Source organism: Acomys minous (assembly GCF_964271855.1).
Source record: "Acomys minous genome assembly, chromosome: 6".
Lineage (NCBI taxonomy): Eukaryota > Metazoa > Chordata > Mammalia > Rodentia > Muridae > Acomys > Acomys minous.
Window position 1 is genome coordinate 36203764 of NC_140487.1, and position 16635 is coordinate 36220398.

The following is a 16635-nucleotide window of genomic DNA, read 5'->3' on the forward strand; positions in this document are numbered from 1 at the left end:
TGTGGATCCCAAACCTTGTAACTTCTAAGCTAGAGCCTTCCACATTGCCTCCCTGGAGGAGTCTCATCAGGGCTGAGCGACCCCTGGTTGCTCTTTGGTTTTGGTTCAGAACTTCCTCTTGAGGGAAATGTTGAAGCCATCAGTTTATCTCAGCAGAGGGCAGTTAAGAGTTGTGTGCCTTTGGGGTGGGGGTTTTCCTCAGATCAAAGGTTTTTAATGTTGATGCAAAATATTAATAACATCTTTAATTAAAATCAGCCCTAGGTGTGAGTGAGCTTTTTGTGATTTACCTAGTGCCTGTCCTGTTTTCAGATGGCATCTGAGCTAAGAGACCATCTACTGAGACACCTACAGGGTGTAGAAAAGAAGAAGAAAATTGAACGGCTGGTTCTGGACTACATTTCAAAACTGGTTGGTTTTACTTTTGTTTCCAATTTCAGCCATACCCTTACCTTTATGTATAACTCTCAAGGTGTACACCATTGATCCCATTGGTTGTTGTTGAATGTGTGTGCGCATGTGGGGGTGTGGCCATGGCACATGGAGGCTAGAATTGACTGTGTCTTCTTCTTACTTTCCACTTTGTTCTTTGAGGCAGGATCTCTCACTGAACCTGGGTCTCAATACTGCTGCTATGCTGGCTGGCTAATGAGTCCACCTGCCGCTGCCACTTCTCTCCTAGCTCTTACAAACGCTCAGTGCACTGCCTGAGTTTTCACATGGTGTTAGGTTCCAAAATCAGGTCCTTGGTTTTGCATGGCAGGCACTTTGCTGATCGAGACATCTCCCCAGCACCCTTGTCCCCACTTTGTTTTTCAGGGTTGAGTTTTAGAGACTTCCATCTTCAAAGTGTTACATGTGGTGCTAGAGATCAAGAGAAGGGAAGAAAGAATAGCAAACAAAGAGAATTTGATGTGGAATGTGGCTTACCTTCGACTAGTTGTTCTCTGCTTCTGGAAGCATAAGACAATGAGGCTAGCATAGCTGCCAAGTGGTCACTTCTTATCCTGGCAACTTCCAACTCTTTATTACAGCCCAGCTCTCTATCTCCTGCCACATCTACTGATAAGATGGCAGTTCATCACCTGTTAGCTGCGAAGTAGATGGTGTTATACCAGTTAATGACACCTGTTCATATGTACATAGAAATGATGGGATGCATTTGGATTTCAGCCATCTGTGCTTTTTCACAAATCACACGGAGCTCAGGTCTGGTCTGGTAGAATCTAGAAATAATATGCTTGACAAATCAAAATATTCAACTACAAAGAGCAAAGAGAAAGGATGCCCCATTATTCAAGTTTGGGTAAGACTGGTATGCAAATGAGCCAGCTATGTGACTGTGTGTGTGTGTGTGTGTGTGCTTGTGTGTGCACGCGCTTGTGTGTGCTTTGCACGTGCATATGTGTGTATATGTGCATACATGTGTGTGTGTGTGTGTGTGTGTGTGTGTGTGTGTGTGTGCTTGCAGCGACCTTTGGAAGACGAAGTTTCTTAGTGGAGATCAAGTGAATCTCCTCAATTAATTTTAAAGTTTTCTACTTTTACTGCAGTCATTAGTGACTTTTGCTTGGTAGTGTTCTGAAACTTCACAGCAATGGTGGCCTTCCCGCGGCCTGTAGTCTTCAGCAATGATCAGGAGCTGCCTGCATGAAACGTCTCCAGCGCTTAGACCTCATTCACACATGGACGGACCATTTTCAGTATTGCTGGGAACCCAGGCATATCCCTTCTCCAAGTCACCTTGCCTCCTCCTGCCACAAGGTGCAGTTGGCCCATGCTCCCCTCAGCAGCTGTGCCTGTGGTGATTATACACAGTGTTGTGCATAGCGGGACGAGCAAGTTTGTATTCCACACTAGGTGTTGGCAGACAACAGGTAGGCTTCAGCGCAGGATGTGAGACACGGGCCCTCGGAAACCGAGTCCATTGGCTTAGAGGACCTGTCATACTGAGGTGGCTTTCTTTTGAAGCCACCACCGCCAATGCTCATGTTAGTGCCCACTTCTTGCATGCCTTCTTTTGTTCTTTCTTCTAAGAAGAACATTTAAAGCCTTTCACGTGTCTCAGTGTCTTTGTCATTTGTATTTTCTTAGCAAGGAGCCTTTTAAGGTCCCCAAGGCCCAGTCTAACTTTTTGAGCTTCTCCATCTTTTTTCTGTTTTTCTAGTGGTAAATGCCATGGATGATGTCCACAGCATTTTTTTTTTTATAAAGTCCATTTGTGGTGTGGTGACCGCTGCAGAGCTGCTGGCAACAGCTTTCAGAGCAGGAAGCTCCCGCTGTTGTGTCTGAGAGAGCGCTAAGCTGACCGCCCACATCTTCAGAGTCTCTTCCTGTTGACTTTAAGTCTCACCTCCTGAAGTGCTAAGAATTGCCATCCTAGCCTTCTTTCTCACTGAACCTAACCACATGCAAGTTTTCACACAACTTTGTGCTGACCCCCAGAGCCGAGAGGCTCAGAAACCGTATCTGTGTGGCCCTAGGCGTGCCCCTGACTTTCCCAGCCTGCCCAGTGGCAGACAGCGGTGCCTTTTATGACTTTCTGAAGCGGGTGGCTAGGCAGTCTTTCTGGAAATATGCTCAAGGGAGTTGCTGTAGAGCTTGATTATATCGCCCGCATGTAGCTTGCTATCAGCCACAGAGTCCCATATCACCGAGGCCGGTGTTTGGGTGTGCGTGGAGCTCTTTTCTGCTGTGCGTCCTGTTCTTAGGGCACCCTTGTGGAGACTGCCTTACTGCTGACAGACTTGTAAAGTTACAATAGGTCTACATAAAGATCAAGGCGGCACCGTGTGGGTGACAGTAGTGCTAGCTTGTCAAGCACTGGTTCAGTGACTTAATTTTTAGAACAGCCCCATGAAAGCGCTTCCCCTCATCTTATAGGAAAAGACGCTGGGATTTGGGAGAGGCCGGGTAACTTGCCCCACAGAACCTGGCCCTGGTGTCATCTTTCCCCATAGCTCATTGTACACAGCTCCATGCTTCTCTCTCATCTTTCTTCCTCACCCTTGCTCTCAGCCCCTGCAGTGCGGCAGCAGGCTAACAGCTAAGCCATTGCCATTTGACCCTCACTGATGGGTGAGAGTCTGTGTGAATGGTGGAGCGTTGCCAGCGTAGACAGAGGGTGTTCTGTTATAGTGAGGGGCACAGCCCCAGGCTTCCCATCTTGGCCTTCAGTGCCCCGGAAGTGATTTCAGAAAGGCTAGTTGTATGGGGTGCCCGGCCACAGCCTGAATGCCAGCTGCCTTGGATGTTTGGGACATCTGGGAGGGCCTCAAAGGAGAGGATGTGAGCTGTGTGGTTCATGGAGCCTCTTTCCCTCCAGCTGGATCTCATTTGGCGCATGCTGGAAACCAGTTGGAGGAAACACAGTGGGCACCCTTGGGTTTTCCACCTGTACGCAAGTATTTTTCTCTATCTCCTTTATCATGGTGTGCAAAGAGCTAGGAATTCCGATGATGGCTTGTTTTTTGTTTTTTGTTTTAAGATTTATTATTTATTATTATGTATACAGTGCTCTGTCTGCATGTACACCTGCAAGCCAGAATAGGGCATCCGATCACACTATAGATGGCTGAGAGCCACTATGTAGTTGCTGGGACTTGAACTCAAGACCTCAGGAAGAGCAGCTCTTAAACCTCTGAGCCATCTCTCCTTGTTCTTGCAAAGCTCCTTTGAAACTCTGATCCAGAGCACCTCTCCCCAGCCCCGGAACCCTCTACCTTAGTTTTATACTCAGACTTCAAGGTGACTTCAGCCGTCTCTGTGGCATATGCTTGATGAGGAGGGAGAGACACACGAGCCCACTACTTCCAAGGATGGAAACTTCAGTGAATGTAATTTATCACTTACAAGCCTGCTGAGCAGTGTGCGAGATTCTGTGCTTTCGGCAGTTGCTCGTTCTCTATGATGTGTTCCCCAGGATATAGCACTTCGTAGGGCTCTCTGTGTGTGGTACTTGGAGCCACTACTTGGGCCCAGCTGGGGCTCGCCTGACACACTGCGTTGTCGTCTTCCCCCAGCAATAACCATGGCAGTGCTGCAGACTTTGAAGTCTTCCATCTCATGACCAGGGTTTTGGATGCTACCAACAGTTTGTGTCTCCCTCTGCCTCCAGGTGAGTCTTGGCTCATTTGCCATTTGGTGTAATACATTCGTTTTCCACATCGTCTCCAGACAGCCGCACCTGGACACCAAGATGGCCCCTGTGTGTCAGCAGCTGGCTCTGGTAAAGGATGAGCCGTGAGGTGGGTCTCTGTTGGCCAGACCTCCCCTGCCTACTAAACTCCACTTTGCTACCTGTAGGTCTCATGTGCAGCTCTGGCTGAACTTGCACAGTTGCTGCTCCCAGAACTTTCTCTGGCCCCTCCATAGTTTACTGTATGGAGAGGCCTGAAGGCAAACACAGAGGAGGAAGCAGTCTAGCTTGGTGTCAAGTATTAGGCCGGCCCTTAGGTGCTTAGAAGCTGAAAGTTTTCTTCAGGACTTCGAGAAAAGGCCTAATTGGGCTTCAGAGGACCCTTAGTATGTGTGTTCAGTCATTTGTGGGGTAGTCATTTGTTAGGTCAGTCCATGAATGTGTGGAGTAACTATTTTATGTCAGCTAATGTACAAGAAATGAAAGCAGTTACAAACACTCATGGGAGTGGAATAGGATGGTTTGTATAAGTCAGTATTTAATGTAAAAAATCAGCTCCTGTTTGCCATAAATGCCTGCCTTGTGTTTATTATATTTTCTGTATTATAGGAAGGATATATCATGAAATCAATTCTTTTAACACTTTAAATGGCAACACAGTATCAACTATATGCACAATGCTGTTTGTTTGTTTGTTTGTTTTTGTTTTTCGAGACAGGCTGTATAGTAGCTCTCCAGAACTTTCTCATCTTCCGAATGGCCTCTTCGTCTATTCCATGGACAGCAGCCGCCCTCTCCTATCTCCCTGGCCCTTGGCCACCACCTTTCTGTTGTTTCTATGAGTCAGTTCTAGACCATACTTATCAATAGAATCATGTAGGATTTGTCTCTTAACCACCATTGTGCCCTCTAGGTCCACTCACTTGTCAGGGATTACAAGATATCTTTCTTTTTAAAGCCAAGTAACATTACACTGTTGGTGTATTTTACCTTTTATTTACTTGCTTATCAGTGGGCATGTATATATCTTGGCTATTGTGGATAATAGTTCAATGAACATTAGTGTACAAATCTCCCTAAATATATTGACTTTAATTCTTTTGGGTGCTCAGAAAGATTATGGGATCATATGTTGATTCCATTTTTAGCTCATGCAACCCTTCACAGGGGCTGCATCATTTCTTCGTCACACCAACAGTGTTGAAGGCTTGCCATTTCTCCACATTCTTTCCAACACTTACATCCATCTTTGGACCCTGAGAGGTGGGAGGTAATTATTTTACTGTGGTTCTGACTTGTATTTTGCTGACTAGTGATACTGATTCTATTTCCATGTAATTCTCGGCTAGTCATTTGCCTTCTTTAGGGGAAAAAAAAAGAGCTCTGTGCAGGCATGTTTAATATACTTGGTTGTTGTCTTGCTATTGACTTGTTTTATTATTTTTATGTTCTGGATACTAACCCTTTATCAGATTTCCGTTTTCCACATATTTTGTCCCTCATTTTGTAGCTGACTTTTCACTCTGTTACCTTCCTTGCTTCCCTTCACCCCTTCACCCCTCAGCCCCACCCATCCCCCTGCCTCATTGTAGGCTCAGGTGGCTCATGGTGGTAAAGTGGCACTGGAGTGTGTGTGTGTGTGTGTGTGTGTGTGTGTGTGTGTGTGTGTGTGTATACAAGGGGGTAGCATATGGATTGTATAAGGGTACTTACTTCTCAGATCTATGGGACTAGGGACATTTGCTTAAGTTTCAAGAGTCAGACACTTAAAGGTGCAAGGAAGTGGCAAATAGAATTTGGGTTCTGGTTTTGTTTGTTTGTTTGTTTGTTTTGACATTTCTCTCCCTGACTACAGCAAGCCTAGCAACCTAAGTGGGGTGAAACGATGGCTAGTTACAGCCCCGACACTCTGCTCAGAGCTGACATACAGAGCTGAGGCCATGGATAGGCCGTTGCACTAGGTACTGTGCCAAAGGAGCCGAGGAAAGGTCAGCGTGTACACAGGATTGGAGAAGGAATTTGTCCGGGAATAGGACTCATGAGCTACATAAATGCTTTTTCAGGAATAATTTTTTACTTTATTAGTCTAGGAAAGAATTTCCAAGTCCATGAGAAACATGAGTGTTGATTTGTTAGCAATATTATACTTTGTTCTGACTTGGGGAACCCAGTGAGCTCAATCTGTTTTTAGCTCATTCACATCTACTTGAGGACAACATCTGCACATCATGTGACCGTTGATGTTGCCAGGAAGTAGGACTGACCCACTACTCATGACTCATATGTTCAGAGAGAGAATGCCAACCCAAACCCCAGCTCACGGAGCATCATTTGTTCTGCCATGTACATCCCTGAGAGCAGGCAGCGCTGCTCCATCATCCCTGCATCCAGGCAGTTGTTAAGCATGTACGCAATGCCACGAGACTCTTCTGTGCTGGCTGGTCTTATGTCAACCTGCCACAAGCCAGAGTCATCTGAGAAGAGGGTTCCTCAGCTGAGAAAATGCTTCCTTAAGATTGGGGTGTGGGCAAGCCTGTAGGGCATTTTCTTAATTAGTGATAAATGTGTGTGTGTGTGGAGGGGGGTCCAGCCCATTATGGGTGGTACCATCCCTGGGTTGCTGGTGCTGGGTTATATAAGAAAGGAGGCTGAGCAAGAGATGAGGAGCAAGCCAGTAAGCAGCACCCACTTGTGGCCTCTGCATCAGCTCCTGCCTGGCAGGCAGGAACCTGGAGGCAGGAGCTGATGCAGAGGCCATGAGCAGGTGCTGCTTACTGGGGTTCCTGCCCTGCGGTCTTTGATGATAAACTGCCACATGGAAGTGTTAGTGAAGTAAATCCTCCCCTCCCCAGGTTGCGTTGGTTGTGCTGTTTTGTCACAGCAATAGAAAGGCTAACTAGGACGCACACCTTCTTTTCATTCTCCCTTGGTGCCCCCAGTTCCTCTTGTACATGTGCAGGGCACAGTGTTCCTGTGGGTCCGATCCATTCTTTGTCTGTTGGCGTAGTACTATTCCAAAAGTAAAATTCAGCTCTTCCTTTATCATGCTCAAGAACTTTCAGTGCCTCCTCAAAGATTCCTGGATTGATAAGTTCCTTGGTAGCATTCAGCATTGGGCCCATGTTATATGTACTTTTATGATGAACCAATTGCCACCTCTACTACATGGCAAGGTGAAGAGGAGGGTTAAGAGCCGAGGCTGCCACCCCGCAGCCCGGGTTCAGGCTACTTCAACCTCTTGCTTACTAGTTATAGAATACAGGGATGGCTTCTCAGCCTCTATGAGTCTCAGCCTTCCCTGTGTATGAAACGGGAATCCAGCAGTTGCATGTGATTGTGTTGGACATGGAGCAGGTGAGCCAGTGCTCACTCAGAGCCGTGTCCAGTGTTAATCAAGCTCTACCACGTGCTGGGCTCCACATGCCTGTTCTTTTCTCATAGTAGCCCAGAAGGAAAGGCATTGGTGGTTCCACTTTAGGAGCACAGGAGGGAGGTTCTGAAAGGCCCATTAGTTAAACAGCAGCAGGAGCCTAGCCTAGGCCCTGTGCTGCTGCCTATGGCACTCAGTACACTAAGTGTAGATCTTCGAAAAGACCCCCCCCAGATGCTGACATTCCAAAGAAGGCTTTTCTTATTCACACCTGGTGTGGCATCTTCTTCCTTGTGTCTTGCTTTTGTTCCTTGGAGAGAGAGAGAGAGAGAGAGAGAGAGAGAGAGAGAGAGAGACAGAGAGACAGAGAGACAGAGACACACAGAGACACACAGAGACACACAGAGACACACACACACACAGAGAGAGAGAGAGACAGACAGACAGACAGACAGACAGACACAGAGAGACAGAGGACAGACAGATACACAGAGAGAGAGACAGAGAGGGAGAGAGAGGGGGTGAGAGGGTGAGAAAAGAGAGAAGAGGATATCTATCTATCTATCTATCTATCTATCTATCTATCTATCTATTGGAGCACAAGCCTTCATTTCTAGTCTATTCCTACAGGTTTCTGATTGGGACTTGTTATCTACATTTCTTATTTTCTATAACGTAGTACAAAAGTCTTTCTCAACAGATGAGGCATATAAACCATTGTCCTCTTGCCCCAGCTTCCTCGTACCTTTCAGCAAAATGGTCTCCATCCCAACAACCTTTACCTTCCGCTGTATAATCATTGTGATGCTTAGTTGTAGCCACACAAGAAGGGAACTTGGACCTTGTCTTAAAGGGACCAGCCGTCCCAGGCTCTTAGCACTGAGCTCAGCCTTATTAACACGATTGGTCCTTTGCCCCCGTTACCTGGAGAGACTGGCTAGTCATGGCTGCTCCTGCTCCACTCACCCCAGGTTTCCACTCTCTGCACATGATCCTCGGGGTCCACTGTCTCCCTCTGTACAACCTGCTGCACTACATTGATAACGGGGTGCTGCTGCTCACAGAGACCGCGGTCACAAGGCTCATGAAAGGTAAGCAAATTCGAGTTAACTAGAGGGTGAGTCTCAGCCTGGAGACCCTCAGGGCTGACTTCTGGGTAGGTGACACACAGGCCCAGCTATATCAGAAAGGCCCCATGCTCAGCTTAGCGCTCTGCGCTGTATATTGAAATTCTCATTATTTGAGCATATGTCACTTTGTTTTCACCTTGCACTGGGCCCTACAAATTCTTACTTCAGCATCATAGCTGAAAGTCCTTTAGCCCTTGAGGAAGCCCCGAAGAACTTCTGAATCCATGCACTGCGATTAGATTTGTTTTCTGTATATGAGGGTAAAAAGAAGCTGGGAGTCTGTGAATTTGTTTTCCAAGAAAGTATTATGAATGGCTTACTTTCAGCTAGTTAACTTTGTCATCTCCAAGTTGGACTTGGAATGCAAGAAAAACCCATGAGAGATGCAGTGCGTGTGTGAACCTGCTGTGTAATATCTCTCATGAAAGTCACTCAGGCACGTGCTTTGTTAACGTTATCAAAACATATGCCGCCGCAATTGAGAGCGCCTTCTGCTCTAAGTCAGTGGATAAAATGGCTGGCCGGCGGGTAGCCTGTCACAAAATAAAGGCCCCTTGGTTCTGAGTCACCAACTAAAACTTTGGATGTATCCCTAGCCTGTGAACGCAGGGGTGGGATGTCTTAGGAGGAAACACTCAGGATTTAAACGGACCCGTCTGTCTAACTTGTTCATCTCCAACTCTCTTTGTAGACCTGGACAATTCAGAGAAACATGAAAAACTGAAATTTAGCATCATCGTGCGGCTCCCTCCGGTAATCCTGAAGTTCCCTTCCTCTGAAGCCTCAGTCCACCCTCCTTCATTTGTCTCTTGTGAGAAGATAGTTCCCTCACTTGGGCCAAAGTCTATTGAGTTGTTTTCAGCCCCTTCCATGAAATTCCATCTACCTCCACCCTCCTGTTGGCTGCAAGCTTCTCTGGCGCTCTGCTGGGGCACAACGTATGCGGATAATTTACCCCTTTCTTCTCCTAGGACTCTACACTGATATTTATGTCAGAGTCTGAGTAGGAGGGAGAGGGGGAAGCATGGGCCTTTGACATTTACTGTGATAAGGAATTTAAATACAGGTGAGGTCAGAAGGTTCTAGAACTGCTTTTCCTCCTCCTATTGCGTTTCTGAGCACAGGAAAACATTACCAGGTCAGAAGAGGAATGAAAAACATGGGGGAAGGTGTTGTGAAGGCACTCCTTGCTCTTTTGTGTGTGTGTTTGGGAGGCGTATTAGCTATTAGAGTGAGAAACATCATGAAAATACAAAATTCCACAGCACGGTCTTTCGAACCTCTGACTTTGTGAACTTCCTGATCCTATGGCCTGGGCAGCTCTGTGTACTGTTTGCGTGCCGAGAGCACCAGGACCTTTGGCACTAGGCATCCTCCCCAAAAGGATGTCCCTTCCGGACCTGGTGGTCATGCCCTATAATTGTCCAGTCATAGGATTCCTGAGAACAAAGCACTCACCTCTTGCAGGCTCTGTCTCCACGGAGAACAGTGTTGACATTTAGCTTGGTCTCCAAATTTGACTTTTTTTTTGGTCCTGTACTATTAGAGTACTTAGAGTTTCTAGGCCAGACAGTAGCAGGGAAATGAACAGAAATGCACACGCCACCTTTAGTTCCCAGTCAGCGCGTCCCTTTGGATTGGCACGCTCATCTCCAGCTTTGAAGGATCTCAGGTTCAACATCATTCCAGAAGAAAAGGGAATTTGGCAGCATAGACGTAAAAGCAGTTGAGGGAGCGTTTACTAGAACTTCAGAAGCATACCTCACGAGCGCGGCCTCTCTCCAACAGTCAGGGATCACACATGGTTTGCATCTTACGGTTGCTGGCCACCAGGGAATAAAGTTTGAAGTTAAGGGTAGCGGTGCAATCTGTTTACTGCACTGTGACCTATACTCTCCTTTGTGTGATTTTCCAACCGCACTTAGCTTATTGGCCAGAAGGTCTGTCGGCTTTGGGACCATCCCGTGAGTTCCAACATCATTTCCCGGCACCACGTGGCGCAGCTGCTGAAGAACTACAAGAAAGAGGTGAGTCTGCGTGAAACCCAGGCAGTAGGCGCTCCTCAGGCCCCGCCTGCCATTTCAGCCTACCCCGATAGACACTACTGTGGGCTTTTAAAATATAATTTTATTTAAAGTCAGATATATCTTAGAGAAGCAGCTAATACATAGGGAGTCTTTTCCCTTTTAGCCTCGGAACTCTATGATTGACAAGTCATCATTCCCAATAGAATTTCTGCCTCTGAACTACTTCATTGAAATTCTGACGGGCCTGGAGTCCTCCAACCAAGGTAAGCCGTCCCTCTGTTCCGAGGAGTCTCCCGTGACTGTCAGTCTTTCACACTCACAGTCTGTATTGTTTTCTCCCCTAATTACCCCTTACAATATGTCCTTACTAAAGTCGATTTTCACTAGAGGGTACTGTCCTGCCCACATTACCAAAGGAGTACTTCCTCCGATTTGTTAGATTGAAAGCCACGGTTTAATGACATGTAACAACGTAGTCTCGGAATAAGACATTTTGCTAAAATCTAAAACGATGTTCCCAGTGAGCTGTGGGGACACAGCACTAAGCAGCCATGGCCCCACAGTAACACGCAGGCTCTCTCTCCCCTAGCCCTGTCTGACTTTGAAGGACATGACAACGTGGATGCAGAATTTGTAGAGGAAGCTGCTCTGAAGCACACCATGGTGCTTTTGGACTTGTGAAGGCGAATGTGCCGAGGAGCTGCTTTCAGTGTTGAATGTCGTTTCCACCCCCACCTCCCCCCTTTCCTGGGAGCTCCTTGGCAGTCGTCGTCATTAAGACTGGAACCAGGTCAGGGTATAGCGAAGCAGCTGCAGAGCTGTTTGGCTTCAGTTCTCAGGCAGTCAGAGGCAGCCGCTAACCTCTCAGTGTGATGAGTGACAGGCAGTCTCAGACTGTGCTCTGGCAGAGACAGGCCTCTTCTTGGTGGCTCAGCAGGCCGGGAGCTGGGTCTGTTCCGGTCCCGAGTCAAGTGAAAACATAGGGACTATGCTCCGAACGGCAAGAGTTAGGCAGGTCACTGGAAACAGTATAAAACACGAAGAAAAAGCCAATGTTTTGGCTTTAAAGAAGATTTAAGAAGAGCCTGAATTTGGACTAAACCAGGCCTGCCATTTCCGGAATGGATTGACTGACAAGTCATGATCAGTCCATGCGGGATTTAAAGCAGCCTTTGCCTTTGTGGTGGGTCACACAGAGCTGTATGTAATTTTAGACTTGTGGAAGCTTGATTTAGTAATTTCTTTTCATTAAACACAACCTCAAATGCTGAAACCATTGGTCTGGCTCTCCCTGATTTTGGACTGTAGCCTTTTTATCAGCATAAGGCATTTTGAGGCCATCAGTATGTTGCTGCAGAGCCCCGTGGCACCTGACTAGGTGTTCCATCCTTTCTCATCTGTCGCCTACAGTGACGTCACCCTACCCATAAAGCTCAGCTTCCCAGACTCAGTTCTGCTTCTCTCTCTCCTCACTGTTTCCCTCTCACATGGTGAAATTTTAATGATTCTAAATGTCACTAATTCATATGCTAATTCACCTTATTTTTGCAATCTTTGTGCTAGCCTATAGACTTTCCCCTTTTTGCTTCAAATGGTCAACCAGGCTTGGCACCGAGTCAGCATGTGGCAATACTGTATGCTTTCATTACTTGAGTTACAAATTACCCTGTAATGAAGACAGCAGACTTTACTTAGTTCAGAGTTAATAAAACATCCTCCTTGCAAGTAAAATTCTTACAGAACATTTAGTTTGTATTTTCAGCGGTTCATCTACTCTTTGCTGATCTAAGTACATTTGCCTCCATCTTTAGAGTAAGTGGATTTCCTTCCGTCCTTTGCTTTCCCTCATTTCTGCTCTCCCCTGCATTGTTCCTGTGATTTCCTAAAGTGAACGGATTGGACACACAGTTGAAGAAAACATCAGCTCGACCTTGACACTCACCTCACATTTATTCAACAACTTGCTATTCCTTGGAACATGCAACTTCTTTGGCATTTAATGCTCAAATTCTGACCCTGTGAAATATGAACATTCTTTGGCAGCCAATTCACTAGGCCTTGGAGCATGAGTTTGGCCTTCTTATTTCAAAGGCTGGATCAGGTTGTTTCCCCCACTTGGAATCCCTCTCTGTCTCAAAAAATATCCTTATGCTCTAGGGCTAAATAAACATACACACACACACACACACATACACACACACACACACACACACACACACACACAGATACATACACTCAGAGACACAGATACAGATACACACACATACACCCAGAGACACAGATACAGATACACACACACACAGACACAGACACACACACATACACCCAGAGACATAGATACAGATATGCACATACACACACACACACACACACACACACATACAGATACACACACATACAAGGCAGGTAGATCTCTTATGAGTTCGAGGCCAGCCTGGTCTACAAAGTGAGTCCAGGACAGCCAAGGCTACACAGAGAAATCTTGTCTCAAAGGAAAAAAATTGTAGTCACATTACTTGAGTGACAAGCTTCACCACTTCACCACTGCCACAGCAAAGAGACTTGTATCACGGTGTCACATGGCTAGTTCCCCTTATCAGCTGATCGGCTTGTGCACACAGAAACGAGTACCCACTTTTTCTTTAATGGAGAAGAAGACCACTGTCATTCTGTCCTTCAATGAAAAAGTATTTATTTTGTACTTCTACAGCATCTTGTCTACTACACATGCCTGGAATGTAGTCAATAGAAACAGTGGAAAAGAAACACGTGAGCAAGTGGAATACCCTTTGACATAAATACAGTCTATGCTCCAGTCAGTGCCTCGTACCATGTTGTTGCTGGTGAACGTGGAAGGAAACCATGTCCCTCTGTTGCTGGCCGGGCCAGCTGGTCAGCAGGATTAGTGTCTGATGCCCATTTTCCACTGAAGGCCGACGCCTGGATGAGGTGCTCGGATTGGCTCACACGTTTAGATTTCAATAGACTTTACAACAGGTTTCTTTATGTGCCTCCTATTGGCTCCAGGTTCCGAGGGCTTAAATGGAGCCAGCGCACCATATGGTTTGGGCAGAGGAAGTGCAGTGTCCGTTTCCGGCATGTAGGCATTTGGACGCTGCTCTGCAGTTGTGTAAACACCATTGGGCAGCTGCCGGTAATCTGTTTCTATGTACTCCTGCAAAGGAAGATGCTTTCATTTCAGTTTTCTGAGACTACTGAACTTACTTCTCCTTGGGTCTCACAAGAGCAGTTTTAGACTCTGCTGGCTGAATACTCCGGAGAAAGGCCAATAAAGGACAGTAAAGCCTGCCCTAGCCTCTGTTGCCTGTTATTTGCATGGGGCAGGGGTGGGGTGGTGGGGTGGTGGGGTGGTGAGGTGGTGGGGGGTGGTGAGGTGGTGGGGGGTGAGGGGGTGGGGGGGTGGGGGGGTGAGGTGGTGGGGTGGTGGTAGGCCAAGCATTATGCTGATCATGTGGACCAGAAACTATTCGGTGGGTTCAGCATACACTGCTCTCCATCTCTAAATCTGCCATTGAGGTCTTTATTACTTTTGACAAAGGCGGTAATACTTTTCCTTTGTCACTGGTGAGCATATTTAAAAAAAATGATAAGCAGAACCAGAAAGGGCTGGTTTGACCTTAAGGTCTTCTACGTTCTGCCTGTGCTAGTGGGAAAGAGCTCCTAGAGCACTAAAGTAAACTCTGTGTGGTAGAGAAAGACAGAGGGACACACAGGGAGTCCAGAGATTAAAGTCAGACCCCACCCTAAGGTATAGAATGCACCTTTTAAAGCCTTGGATTACAAAGTGAAAGGTGATCTTTCCAGAACCATTCTCATGATCCTCTAAGCTGACTGTGTCCCCCAATGTGGTCTTCTTGGAAAGAGATGCCTCACTCTAGTCTTAAACTATTGAGAGGTCATGGGGTTAGGCGGATGAACAGGGAACCAAACTTGCTTGTGACTTCACAGACCGACCATGACCTTGGTTGCTGGGGAGGAGAGAGGGGTGGCATGGAGGCCTGTGATACATACCGGGCGCGGCTTTGTAAAAGGCTGCAGAAGCCATACTGTGACTGTGGAGGCCATGGCGTGGGGGGGGGGGACGACATAGAAGCGTCAGGTGTGGTGTGAGGGCAGTTAAAGCCATATTATAGGTAAAGCCAATGTTGGAATTGTCATGGTCATGCTGGGGAGGGGGACACAGTGTTTAACCGTGACAGTCCAGGGTATGGCTGTGGAATGGGACCTGCTACTTGTCAGGTGTTCTTCATGGAGAAAGGCGAGGCTTTGACCTACTAGTGCCAAGTCGTCTCCACACCAAACTCCATTCTACTAGCCGTTCAGACCACGTGTGTTAGAGTGGGCAATTTTCATATGCAGGTTGAGCCTGCCTAGTTCAAAGCCCTGAGATCCAAAATGCTCTAAAGTTTTGAGGATTGCTATGCTATCACCAGGAGATAACTCTGTACATCTCTGCTGTCAAAATGCAGAGATAATGAAAGACTGTATAAAAATCACCTTCATCTCCTGTGCATGAGGTGTATAGGAAACAAGTGAATGTGGTATTTAGACCTGGGCTCTATTCCCTAAATATCTCATGCAAATCATAGAAAGTTCAAAACATCTCTCTTCCCAAGCCTTTCAGAGAGGGCGCCGTCCACCGCGTCAGGACTGGCTCTGAAGGATGGCACGCGGGCACACTTTGCAGCCCGGGACTCAAAACTTACCCGAGACCTCTCGGCTGTGGCAAAGGCGTACATTTCTTCATCCCGCAGTACCCTCAGCCAGTCCTTCTCGATCTCTCTGTTGAGAGGCAGGCCCTTCTCTATCCTGGAGCTGCAGGAGAAGATGAACTCCTCTTTCTCCCTCATCTCCTTTTGGAGTTCAATGGTCAGGGCTTGCTTCATGGACAGCTCAGCCACCAGAGCCATCATCTTCTCAGTAGCATCTTTGATCCTCCTTTGGTAGCCATTCATCTAGAAGTGAAGAGCCCACAGTTTAGTTGGTATAGATCGCACATCCACGAGCAGGCGGGGAAAACAGAAGACGGCTGGCCACCTGTGTGGGCAGTCTTTCCCGGTGGGATTTAACTAGAATCCATAGAAAAGCTCTGATAGTGGCTTCAGGCATTGAACCCGTCCTGCTTTCCTGTTGTGGTGATAAAACATACTTCCATTAGTGAAGGAAGCCAGGGCAAGAATTCAGGCAAAAAACCCACAGAGCATCATTGCTTATTGGCTTATGCTCTGACTCACTTCTTGGGCCATGCCCAGCTCGCTTTCTTACATAGCCTCAACCTAACTGTCTAGGGATGGCACTGCCCGCAGCAGCCTAGGCCCCCAACACCAGTCACTAGCCAGACACCCTTTCATTGACAGCGGCTGAGGCTGATCTGATCTAGGCAGTAGAGGCTCCTTCTTTCCAAGGGACTGTAGGTTGTGTCACATCGACAAAATGCCAGGACAGAGCCTAACATGTTTGGTTACATGAATAAGGAAAACAAGGGAAGGGGTTGGGGATTTAGCTCAGTGGTAGAGCACTTGCCTAACAAGCACAAGGCCCTGGGTTCGGTCCTCAGCTCTGGGGGGGGGCAGGGGGGGAGAAAAAAGAATAAAAGAAAAAGAAAAACAAGGGAAGAACTGAAAAGAAAGGGCTGTCTAGTTGGTAGCTTCCAGCTTCAGCAGCACTGAGGGGACTGGCTTAGTGTCTGCTTTTAAGAGGTAAGGAGGAGAGGGAATGCTCTGGATGCCTAAATTCGGGCCCAATTATGAGTTCTGGCTCAAACAATAATATGGGTTTATCAGTTTGAGCCTGTCCAGCTGTTTTGGGGACCCTTTCTGGCCATACTGCGTTTCTCTAGTATTATAAATAGTTTCCAGAGACTCTGTCATCAGCTTTGAAAAATCATCTCTCAAAAAAAATTACTTTCTCTCAAGGCAGGGGGATTTATTTTGCAAAGGGAAGGAAGGA

At 47.0% G+C, this 16635-nt stretch overlaps 2 protein-coding genes across 4 annotated transcripts in view; one reads left to right on the forward strand and one right to left on the reverse strand.

The window, feature by feature from the left end:
• The window catches only part of GSAP (gamma-secretase activating protein), an 87436-nt gene extending 75498 nt beyond the window's left edge, over positions 1-11938 (forward strand). For 2 of the 3 annotated variants that reach the window (XM_084787269.1, XM_084787268.1), the window contains exons 24-31: positions 313-411; positions 3326-3396; positions 4023-4117; positions 8480-8599; positions 9330-9391; positions 10564-10665; positions 10829-10928; positions 11255-11938. In XM_084787269.1, coding sequence (XP_084643395.1) covers positions 313-411; positions 3326-3396; positions 4023-4117; positions 8480-8599; positions 9330-9391; positions 10564-10665; positions 10829-10928; positions 11255-11346 — 741 coding nt within the window. In that variant the 3' untranslated portion in view covers positions 11347-11938. The remainder of the gene's footprint in view (positions 1-312; positions 412-3325; positions 3397-4022; positions 4118-8479; positions 8600-9329; positions 9392-10563; positions 10666-10828; positions 10929-11254) is intronic. The other variant, XM_084787270.1, reaches the window with a different exon arrangement.
• A 562-nt stretch (positions 11939-12500) lies between these two features.
• CCDC146 (coiled-coil domain containing 146) overlaps positions 12501-16635 on the reverse strand; it is a 123971-nt gene continuing 119836 nt past the window's right edge. The window contains exons 18-19 of the mRNA XM_084787267.1: positions 15393-15641; positions 12501-13840 (exon numbers count right to left, since the gene is read on the reverse strand). Of these exons, the coding sequence (XP_084643393.1) occupies positions 13637-13840; positions 15393-15641 (453 nt within the window). The 3' untranslated portion in view covers positions 12501-13636. The remainder of the gene's footprint in view (positions 13841-15392; positions 15642-16635) is intronic.